Genomic DNA, 12,057 nt, shown 5'->3' with positions numbered 1-12,057 from the left:
GGAAGTTGAGATAGTGTTCACGTACCCCTGTATGAGGAGATAAGGAGCATGAAAATTCATGGGATGTTAACCCATTAATGTCTCATCCCCAAAGACTGTCCATTATCTTCAAGGCATAAGTGAAGGGTCAGTGATATATTTCCAAGTAATAATGAACAGCCATATATCAGCTGCCCATATCTTTCAAGGTGGAAGAAGTCATCTATAAACACAAAAGCATTAAGCTCTGTAATCTTTATGGCTCTACCCACAATGCCGCCTATAAGTGATGAAATGCTCCCCGCTTGCGGGGATGGATGCAGCTCCAACAACACAAGCTTGACACCATCGAGGACAAAGCAGCCTGCTTGCTTGGAACCACATCTACAAGCATCCACTCAATCCATCACGGATGATGTGGAACAGTAGTGCTTCTAATCTACAAGATGCACTGCATAAATACACCAAGGATCCTTAGGCAGCACCTTACAAACCCATGACCTCTTCCACCTTGAAAGATATGGGCAGCTGATATATGGTAACATCACCACCTGCAAATTCCCCTCCAAGTGGCTGTTCATTATTACTTGGAAATATATCACTGTTGCTGGGTCAAATTCTTGGAATTCCCTCCATATGGTTATTGTGGGTCAGTGTACACCATGTGGATGGCAGTGGTTCAAGAAGGCACCTTGCCACCACCTTCTTGAGGGCAGCTATGGACAGGCAATAAATGCTGGCTAGCCAGTGACACCCACGTCCCACGAGTGAATGAAAAATTTAAGGCAAAAATGCCACGAACCTTCCTGATTGCTTGCTGTACTTGCATGCTAACTTCTAGCATTCCTGCACTTACATGCCATGCCTCTGAATATTGATCACAGTTAATATTTATTCACATCTAAAAAAAATTTTAACTTCCTTTAGTCAGATGACCCAAATAAGTAACCTCACATCCACCGACAGTACACTCTGTCTGTACTCTTGTTGTATATTTGCTTAAGCTATGTCAGTTGACGGCCTTTTCTATGTCCTCCTCACAGTTTACATTCCCACGTAGCTCTGCAATTGCAGAAAACTTGAATATTTTCTTCTTCGTTTCTTCATTAATGTCATTATTATAGACTTCTAAGTAGCTGAAGCTCCAGCCTTGATCCCTATGGCACTCCACTAGGTGTAGCCTGCCAACTTGAAAATGCAGAGTCTCGTTTATGCTGACTCCTTGCTTACTCTCATCTGAAATGGTAACCATGAAGCTATCATTGAATTTCGTAAAAGAATCTGATTCACTTTCCTTTAGGGAAGGAAATCTGCTATTCTTAGCTGTAGTGCAAAGCTGCAGTAATGTGTTTTGATTCTTAACTGACTATTGGAATGGCCAAGTAAACCACTAGGTTTTACCAAATCACTGCACAATATCAAATGAAATGAACTGTGGTAGTTCCAGAAGATTCCTCATCACCATTTTCTTGAGAAATAAAAAGAAGTTACCCTTTCCCCATAAATGTTTTTAAATGATTGCTGCAGTTTTAAAAATAAGTTTATTATTTTTGTTTTGGTGAATGTGTTTATTTTGTTTTGTTCTTTGATGGGGTGTGGCATCATTTGCGAGGCTGGTATTTCTTGCTCATCGCATTGCATGCCTTCCTGGGCTATTTTAGAGGGCACTTAAGAGTCAACTGCATGCCTGTAAAACAAGAGTCATCTGATAGTAAGGCAAGTAATGATGAGGGATTTCCTTCCCTCGAAGGCTGAAGTGAACTAGATGGAATGTTATGACAATTGATACAGACTGACTTTACATTCCAGATTTCTTGATTGAATTTAAATTCTAACAACTCTTATTTGGATTTGAATCTGTCACCCCAGTGCATTAGCTCAGACCTCAGATTATTGTGGAGTGTAGCATTTTATTCATTCATGGCCAGCATTAATTGCCCACCCCTAATTGCCCTTGAGCAGTGAGCTACCACCTGAAGTCCATGGGGTGGTAACAATACCCACAGCTGTTAGCAAAGGAATTCCAGGATGTTGATGCAGCAGCAGTGAAGGAACATCAGTATAATTCCAAGTCAGAATGGTGTGTGACACGGAGAGGAACTTCTAGGTGGTAGTTTTCCCATTATTTTTGCTGCCCCTTGCCCTTCTGGGGAGTTACACATTCAGAAGATGCTGTCACAGGAGCCTAGGCAAGCTGGTGTAGTCATTGTTGAATGTTCATACTGTGATACTGATGGTATGCCAATCAACCAAATTTGATGAGTTTCATGAGTAGCATTGGAGCTGCACTCATCCTGGCAGATGAACTGCATTTCTTCACACTCTGGAATGTGCTGTTTAGATGGACAGGTACTGGGGAATCAGGAGATGAGTTACTCTCTGCAGAATTCGTAGTTGCTGATTGTGACTGTATGATATTGCTGCAGTGCCAAACTGTTTGAATTGAAGTGTCCATTTGAAGTTGCACGTCATTTTCTCTCTTACTGTTTCAATTCCAAATTAACAAAAATAAATTGTGTGCTTAGAAGTACAATGTCCTGTTGCTGTAACCTGCTGCTTAAGAATTAAAATTACTAGGTATTGGTAAAGTTGCCATAGTCCTCTCGGACTGTAGGGCTGCTTTGTTGTTAAAGAGGGACGTTTGGTGGTGGTTTAACCCAAGGGTCATTGCTGCTCAGGCGACAGGACAAGTTGAGAAGGTGAGCCCTTCGTGGTAGCCTAAAACTGATGCAGTGATTGAATGCATTCTGTTGGCCTCACTCTGCATAGTAAAACTACCATCCAGCCAAATGAGCTAAAACATTCCAGAATCCCACCCAGATTGCAATACATTAATCTAAGAAAATCCAAGTGTAGAATGGATAAACTGGGATTGACTGTTAACCTACAGTTCACATACATACTTAGCTTAACACACCATTGTTATTCCAACTGGTGAATTACAGGCAATAGGAGGATTCAATGAACTGCACTGCCATTCATTTTGTATCTTGCATGTAGTCATACAGCTGTCAGCCGGAAAAAATAGGTATTGCAATTGATTTTCACTGCTTTGGGAAGCATTTTCACACACAGTGCACACTCACTGCTGACTTCTCTAAGTAACAATGAAATTTTGACCTAACTGGAGTAAAAGTGTTTCTAATTCCTGGAGGGATTAGTTGTGGATACATTCGGCACAAAGCAGCCTAGGCCAAAATATTGCATGATTTCAGCAAGGAATTGGATATAGCACTTAGTGCTAAAGGGATCAAAAATATGGGTGGAAAATTATTCCGTTGTATGATCATCATGAATGGTGAAATAGGTTTAAACGGTTGAATGTCCTACTCCTCTTTTCGTTGTTTCTAATCTTAATAAACTAATTAAACCATTATAGGCAATTAATTTGCTTTCTTTTCATGTTTCCTCACCATGTGGTCATATCTGCATATGACCTTTGTGTCTCAGCGGACCTGATGTGAATGGATTGTAAAATCGGATTTTTTTTTGTATACAGAATGTGGATCTCACGAGGAACGTAATTGTAATAGGTCAGCCAATGAAGTTAGATCCCATTCTTTGTGTTACTTCCAGAATTAGTTATACATCTAGAAAGCCAATCAGCTCTTCAGTGATTCAATAGGCACCACATCGTATAGTGCAGCAATACAGATCTGACAAGCCCCAGATTTAATGCCACATCTATACTAATATGAAAATTGTGATAAGCAGTGTTCCCTGTAATATTTTTACTTTCTTGTTAAGGCTGGAAGTGGAAGCCATTTATCAACGTGCTGACCATGCAGGGAGCATCAGTTTTAACAGTATTCAGGAATTGTTGTCCTGGTTGTTACTTACGGATACCTGGAAGCTGATAAACTGGATGACAGGAACAGATATGCCTACAGTGTTGACGAGATTTAAGCTTGTAGGCAAATTGGAAACACAGACACACTGCATCTCCTGAACAGGGTTTATCGACCAAATTAAAGTTTATCATCTGTCTGCCACAATCCCAGCTTCCCCATCTTTACACTATTTTGATAGAACAATTAAAAATTTAGGTATTTCTGAATCGACCTGTTCAGAAATTCACCATAGATCCTTAAACAGCGCCTTTCAAATTCACCATGTAGAACAACAGGGGCAACAAGTAAGTGGGAACACCATACCTACGTCGACATTCTTTAGCGTCACTAGGTCCGAGTCCCCTCATTCCCTTCCTAATTGCATTGTCGATGTGCCTGCAGCACCTGGTCTGCAGTGGTTCAAAAGATTTCTCATTACCCTTAAGAAGGTGGCAATGAGGAACAGAGAATAAATGCTGACTGACCAAAAACACTCAAGACCTACAGTGGATTGAAAAAATTATTACGCACCTCAGGAGTGGGTGGCGCTTGAACTCTCACCTCCAGACTCAGAGATAGGAACACTGCCACTTTGCCACAAGATCCTTCAAATGATGATAAGCCCTATGATGTCTCCTTGTAGATATTTTCAAATAAACCAGTTCAGCTATGTTTTTACACTCCCTTGGAACAGATAGGTCTTGAACCTGAACCCTATGGCAAAGGTTGGGGCACCACAAGTGTACCACACAAGCCCTTTGTTTTTGGATACATAGACAGTTGATTAATCAGTTAAAACCCAAGAGTTGTTCTGTTTTAACAGAACCTCATCATACTGAGGCCTGGTGATTTTGTGCAGCTGTAGCTTCACACCACAACGTTCAACCCTCTCATCCTCGGCTTTTTACAGTTTGAGAGACATTGAATGTAATTTGCAGTTACACCAACACATCACCATTTCCATGCTCATTTAGATGGGCTTTCATAGGGTGAACTCAAAGCAATCCACCCATAAAATTTGTCATGGTTTCAGGATGAATTAATTGTTTACCACTAATTGCGTTCAGTTGCAGGCCTTGAAGGAGGATCTAACAATTTAGCTGATCATTTTAGGTACATTTTGAAAACTTAAATATTTAATTGTACAATATAAACTCACTGAGAAATCGATTGCTCCATCCCAATATGAGGGGCACATCTTGTTAGATCATCTAATTTTGTTCTACTCACAGGAAAGATTCATATTGAAATTTAAAATGTTTATTATTTTGGTGCTGGAGCCTATTCTTGGCTATCTGAATTTGTTTACTGCTGTTACAAATTCTACTCGGTCTTGATTTGCATATCAAGAACTGCGCTTGACTGATACAACTGCAATGTTTTGCAAAATGTTATGTTGTTTCCAAGGGTAATCATGTGTCTTGGACCCAGTCCTTAAAAGTAAACGAATATTATCTTCGCGCAGCCACCCTCCCCCGCCACTGCCGCCTCAGTGAAGATTTACATTGCCTGTTCCATAAATTGGAAAGCTGTTCACAATTGTTTCATTAACAGAATCTAGTGGGTTGGTAGTTGACTGTGAAATGCTTGTTTTGCTCCTTGGCTGTCAAACCTTCTTTGGACAGTTCCTGTCCTGGGGTCTCCTATTCAACTTCGTCCACTTCATCAAAGGTAAGTTCTCCTGTCAGTGTGATTCTGAACTTTGGCAATGTTGTAAAATCCTTTGAGGTTACTGACAAACTTGGGCCATGCTTTCTGCGATAAACTATTCATATGCAAGAATGTAACTTCCTCCCTGAAATCAGCCATATTTTTGCTATCCTGACCTGTTTCTTGGATTACTATCAAACTAAGAGGTACCTCACAGAAGTTTTGGTCTTGGTACCTAAATAGTGAAAAGCTTTTTTTGCGAGCAGTACAGCAGATCATTGGTTGAAAGAAAAAACTTGGACGTAGTAAGGCATACAGGTTACACTGCACAGGATGTGTTGCTGTACTGGGCCAATACCCACTGGGACAGTATGCTTTATGTGATGCATCTGTAAAAGTTGGTGAGGGGCTTCATGGGCATGCCAAATTTCCTGAGGTCCCTGAAGAGGAGGAAGAGTTGTTGTGCCTTCTTGACAGTCACATCTATGTGGAAGTCCAGGACAGGTTGTCGGTTATCTTCACTCCTCAGAGCTTGACTTTCTAAACCCTCTTAACCTCCTAATCTACTCTGTACAACGTGGCATGCCTAAGGTCCCTGGTCCTTGGTGCATTCTTACCATCTGCTGCTTTGAACTAGACGAAGATATGGTGTGACTAGTAAGTCGTGAAAACTACTATTGCATGTAGATCCAAGGAGCTGTAACAATGAAATTGTATTGGGTGACAGGAAAGTTGCCTTCACATTTTCAGGCAAGTCATCAAGTTAACAAAATGACCTGGGCAATTATCCAAGAGAAACAATATTGTGACGGTGATACTTTTTCTGGCATGGTATTCCATCCACGCAGGAGTGGCATATATTGAGAATTATTAGTGCTTCATGATCTATGTGTTTGTATTTTAATACCATATAACACACAGAAGTTCCTTAGGAAAAACCCCTGAAAGCTTTTGACTCAGACTGATCATAACTAAAGGCTGAAGCTTTGTATGTCGTGTATCGTTCTCATAAAGTCAGCATCAAGCATTCTTCGCAGTTTTAAATTTCCCTCTTTGGAAATGCATGCTGTCTGTCATATACATTTCCATCAAAACACAACCCAAAAATGTTAATTAAAAACAGGTTTTGGTGAATAGCTGTCTTTTATAATGACTCTTTTTAAGGAGGCAGGGATTTCATAAGCTACTTTAGTGATGGCACTGGCTTCTTTGCTGGTGATTTTAATGTTGTGCAGAAAGAAATGTTCTCGAAAAACTTGAATCAACCAGAACTAGCAGAGAAACTTTTGAGTGTGACTCAATCTGCTTGTTCTATAAGCTGTCATAGAAGCTCTCGCTTTTACTTGGATAATCATCAAAGAGAATCCTGTATTAACAGTTAAATACCGCAGATGTGGGAAATCTGGGATAAGAACCAAGTGCTGGAGCAGTTCATCAGGTTGACAGCATTAGGATGGCTCCAGAAGATAACACATCAGATCAAAAACGAAGTTGCTGGAAAAGCTGAACAGGTGTGGCAGCATCTGTGAAGAAAAAATCCGAGTTAATGTTTCGTGTCTGGTGATTCTTCTTCAGGAAGACCTGTTGAGCTTTTCCAGCAACTTTGTTTTTGTTCCTGATTTACAGCATCCACAGTTCTTTCGGTTCATGTCAGATCAAACTGTTAACTCTGTTTCTCACTCCAAAAATGCACCTGATCTGTTGGGTTTTTCCAGCACACTTTTTATATTATATATGAGGTACTTCTGGTTTCTGTCTTCAATCCAAACTTTCCACATTCCCCTTGCTGCTACTCCAGTATAACCATGTGAGGACTTAAAGCGGTAACACTTCACGCAATTTGTTTGATTTTTGTCAAGTGCTGTGGGTCACCCTCTAATATTGATCGTGTGTTCCCTGGTGTCTCAACTTTTTAATTTAACTTTCTCAAATTTCATTGCTGAAGCGACAATTTGTCTTGTTTTCTTGGCAGTAGACACACTACCATCGCTGACTGGGCATGTTAAAATGTTTGAGAGATTGTAAATGATTGAAGCGCTAAATCACAAACCTGAACCAATCTCAAACAATTTAAAAATGGCCTCTCTGCCTCCAATTCATGTAAGGGTTATACTTGGGGCTCCAAAATTAGTCAGAGGATTGCAGAGTCAGGACCTACTGGCTTTCCCTTTGCTCTTGCCAAACCTTGTAATTTTTGTCAATAGACGGCCTTGAGCCAAGGACGGCACTGCAGTCTGCAGCAACTGCCTCTCACTGACTTTGAAATGGCTTCTCTGTCTCACTGGCAGCACATACCTCTCTCTCACACTGGCTTCAAAATTTCCACTCAACCTCACATTCTGTGAAGCTAAACAAGGGCCATACTTGGGGTCCAAAGCTAATCAGAAGATTGTGGAGTCAGGCTTCTGAAGGGTAAGCATTGTGACCTGTATTTTGTTAACCCACATATGTCCCAAACCAAGGCAGGTAACTGCAGCAAGGACCCCTCTTGCCAATTTTTAAATGGCCTTTCTGTTTTTACCTGATACAAAACTCTACAGTCTGGGAGTGCTACAAAATTAAAATGGGATAACAGTGTCAGGAATTGCATCGAGAAAACGCAGATGTGAACAGAAAAGTACTCTGGCTGTGGATATTCTTCACTCTCAACTGCATTGCAAGTTTTTGGGAAAAATGTTACTAATGCCTCAAGTAGTACTGTACACCGCTCACCTCCAAAAGTTGCTACGTAGGCCCCAGCACAAAATATGCTAAAGTGGAAGACATGACACTAAAAGTGTACATATCTGTTCTATTATCTGTGACATTAAGGCGGAACAGCACTGGATGGGGTGATCTTAAATGGGTGTTGCTTTAAATAGGCCAGGATTTCAAGTGAAAAGGAGGTTAGGTATAGATTATGAGAGATAATGGGAACTGCAGATGCTGGAGATTCCAAGATAATAAAATGTGAGGCTGGATGAACACAGCAGGCCAAGCAGCATCTGCTGTGTTCATCCAGCCTCATATTTTATTATCTAGGTATAGATTATGATCTGATTGATTGAAAAATAGGTTTGAGGAAATGAATGGCACCTTCCTGATTTCAATGCTGTTACATGGTGAAAAAAGTATAGCTAGTCATCTGATCTGATGAAACCAGGGTTGCTGAGTTTTTGAATGGATTCTGGGATTTTGACAAATTAATTCTAGTTCTTGCGCAAAAAAAATTATTCCCACTTAGAGCACAGCAGCAACATTGAGGCTTATTAATGTGCAAAAAGATTTATAAATGCTTTACGTATTAACAAATGTTACTCTTTAGGTGTTAAATGTTGGGCCAAGGAGATCACAGCATGGGCAAAGAAGAGAACCAAGGAAGATTATTACAAATATAACTGTGAATGATGATATCCAACTAAAGAAGTCAGAGAATGCATGGAAACCTATATTAAAAAGAGATGATATTTCTGATGACTCTGACGTGCAAAAAACACAGGTTAGATAAAAACAAAACTGTCTAGAATATATTTTGCACCTTTAAGCGTAAACAGTCTGCATCTCAACACTGGGTGGAATTTCTAGAAATTGGTACATTTATCCGTAGAATTGCATTGAATACGTAAAGGTTTTCTGAAACGTATAAAACTTTAAAAATACCCTTTTTCCAGTCATGTACCTTTGACCTCAGTTTTGATCACTTATTTCGTTGTTCTTCACTTGAGATGTCAGCTATGATGATACTTCAGTCACTGAATCTGAAAGTTGTGGATTCAACTTCTGCTGGAAGAGTTGAGTACAAAACTTTAAACTGAGTCTCCAACCCATTATGGAGGGTATCCTGCACTGGTGGAGGAGGTGCCATCATTTGGAGGAAGCATTAGGTAGAGCCTGCTTTCCCCCATCAATGTACCATGGGCTCTGCCACATTCAGTAAAACTTCACATGACCAGTAAATTATCCAGAATATTATCATCATTGTTATCACACTGTAAACCATGACAGTTCAGGTATGCTAATGAGGTCCGAATGAGGCCTTATTGTTTTGTTGAATTAGTACCTTTTGGCAAGATCTTTCCTGAGTTGGCTTCTGCTTTTATCATGTTCTCCTTTTATACTCAATCCAGGAATTGTTCCGACGAGTAAGAAGCATTCTGAACAAGCTTACACCCCAAATGTTTCAACAATTGATGAAGCAGGTTCAGGAGCTGACAATTGATACAGAAGAGAGGCTGAAGGGAGTTATTGACCTCGTGTTTGAAAAAGCCATTGATGAACCTAATTTTTCAGTAGCATATGCTAATATGTGTCGCTGTCTCACAATGGTAGGTTAATGAATGTCAAGTGTGCACATTTTATGAATACAGGTCAATTTTGGCATAATTTTTAAAATTGCAGATCTCTGTTTTCTTTTATTGTGTGTGGACTGTATTTTGTGTGGCAGGCACAAAATTATTTTATTTAAATCTAATTTGCCAAAATACTTTTATTTTTCTAGTTTTTTTTGCAGAAGGGAAAGAGACTGCTGATGAGCACAAGCTCACTCCTGCTTTCATACAGTACAGATAACTAAATACTGTATATAGGAGAGAGAAGAAAGCATTTCAATTATATAAGAGCCAAAGTCAGGCTTGGATTACTCAAAGTTGATCTATTGCAGCTTGTCCAAAGTAGAACACGTTGAGTTTTACAGGATGCAATATTGTAGGTTTTCCCATAATAAAAGATAACTATTTAACAACACGTTGTTTTTCTACTGAGGTCAGAAATGTATTTTGTTCTATAACTTTAAATCAAAGATAAGCTTGTATAGAACAGACATTCACATGAACATCACAATAGTTCAGAAGCTATGATTACTCATCATCAAAATAAAATTGCTGAAAGTTTTCACAGATCATTGGCCCCCACCATGAATAATACTATTTTTGGAAAAAAGCGGCATTGATTTTTGCATCAGTAACTGCTAACAGTTGTAGAATTTGATCACAGTTTTGAATTTAAAATGTGTACTTATAGAGGGATTGAGACTGTTTGACTTTTTGATAATGACCTCTTGACACTGAATAAAGGTGTTCCTTTCTATCATTAGCTGAAAGTCCCAATGTCTGATAAGCCAGGAGCTTCAGTAAATTTTCGTAAGCTGTTACTAAATCGTTGCCAGAAAGAATTTGAGAAGGACAAAGCCAATGATGTTGTCAACGAGAAGAAGCAGAAAGAGATTGATGCAACTGTCAAAGTAAGGAGCTGTAACAGACACCCAAGTCATGTCTCTGAAATTGATCTTTTTATTTACTGGTCATGAATGGTTTTAATTCTTTTTCACTCCTTGATGTCAGCTGTCTAACCTAGCTGAAATGAAGAATTCTGGTGCACAAGATTAAAATTTGAACAAACTAGTGATTACAAGCAGAAATTTCTTGGAATACTTCGCAGGTTTTGTGGCATCTGTGGCAAGAAACAAGAGTTAACATATGAAGTTAATGATACGCTGGCAAACTTGGGAAAATGTTATCTGAAGCTTTCTTAAGCATTATCATTAAAAATCTAATTTATATTTTACAAATTCATGCCCTTTGGAGAGATGCTTTCCAGCCAGATGGCAGCAGAGTACGTTGCTCCATTTGGAGCTCCTCTCTGCTCACCAGTTCTCTTTCTCTCTGTCCTTTTTTTTCCCTCCCTCCATCCGTAGTAATTCAATCCCCACCCCCTTAACTACCTACCTAAGGAGTCAGGAAGGAGCTGGGTTGCGACCAGGAACCACGTGGCAAGCGTTGAATGCATGGGTTGTGTCCTGCAGCAACGGTAGATCAAGAGTGGGCCAGAGAGATGATGGCAGATCAGAAGTGGTCGGTGTTGCAGCAGTAGTGAGACAGCCCAGAGTAGGGTGCTGGCAGCGGCATGGCGCAGGCTTGAAAGGCAGAGTATGGTGGAGGTATGATGAGGACCACAAAGCCCGCAGTGGGACTCTGGCGGAAGCATGACAGGGGCCAGAAAGCCCTGAGTGGGACTGCAGCAGTGGAACGGAAGTTGGACAATCTCAAGTTATCTTTTCTTTTATTATTCTATATTTATATGTCTGGCGAGGGTACACACTTTTCACGGTACTTTTACTTTGAATATGTGTAACAATAAATGATTCAATGCTTATTCTCCTTTTGCCTAATTTGTAATTTTACTGTGTTGGTTTTGGGTAAGGTAAATATATACTAGAATACTCGAAATAGTGTCCTTGAAGGATCAAGGATTACGTGTATTTGTTTAGGTTTAACCTGCAATAAAGGAACTGTCACATTAGTTAAAAACGGAAATAACGATGGATGCTGTAAATCAGGAACAAAAACAAAGTTGATGGAGTTCAGTTTTGAGGAAGGGTCACTGGACCCAAAACGTTAACTCTATTTTTTCCTTCACATATGCTGCCAGACCTCCTGAGCTTTTCCAGGAACTTTGTTCATGTATCACATTAGTATGTCCTTGAGGCCATCAAATTTTGGGAAATAGTGAGAAGTACAGGTTTACATAGAAATGACTTCAGTATTTCTTTATTAGTTGCTGTGATGATAGACAAGACACCCATCCTTGAATGTCGTAGAAACCTGTCTGGTTCACTAATTTC

The 12,057-nt window shown here is 39.8% G+C and overlaps 1 protein-coding gene across 19 annotated transcripts in view; it reads left to right on the top strand.

Annotated features, from left to right (window-relative positions):
• LOC125466588 (eukaryotic translation initiation factor 4 gamma 3-like) overlaps nucleotides 1-12,057 on the top strand; it is a 327,506-nt gene that overhangs the window by 255,172 nt on the left and 60,277 nt on the right. For all 19 annotated transcript variants that reach the window (XM_048561256.2, XM_059655645.1, XM_048561270.2 and 16 more), the window contains 3 exons: nucleotides 8,764-8,937; nucleotides 9,566-9,763; nucleotides 10,531-10,677. In XM_048561256.2, coding sequence (XP_048417213.1) covers nucleotides 8,764-8,937; nucleotides 9,566-9,763; nucleotides 10,531-10,677 — 519 coding nt within the window. The remainder of the gene's footprint in view (nucleotides 1-8,763; nucleotides 8,938-9,565; nucleotides 9,764-10,530; nucleotides 10,678-12,057) is intronic.

Source organism: Stegostoma tigrinum, chromosome 28, assembly GCF_030684315.1.
Source record: "Stegostoma tigrinum isolate sSteTig4 chromosome 28, sSteTig4.hap1, whole genome shotgun sequence".
NCBI lineage: Eukaryota > Metazoa > Chordata > Chondrichthyes > Orectolobiformes > Stegostomatidae > Stegostoma > Stegostoma tigrinum.
The sequence above is the reverse complement of the archived record's forward strand: the minus strand, read 5'-3'. Positions and strand labels throughout refer to the sequence as shown.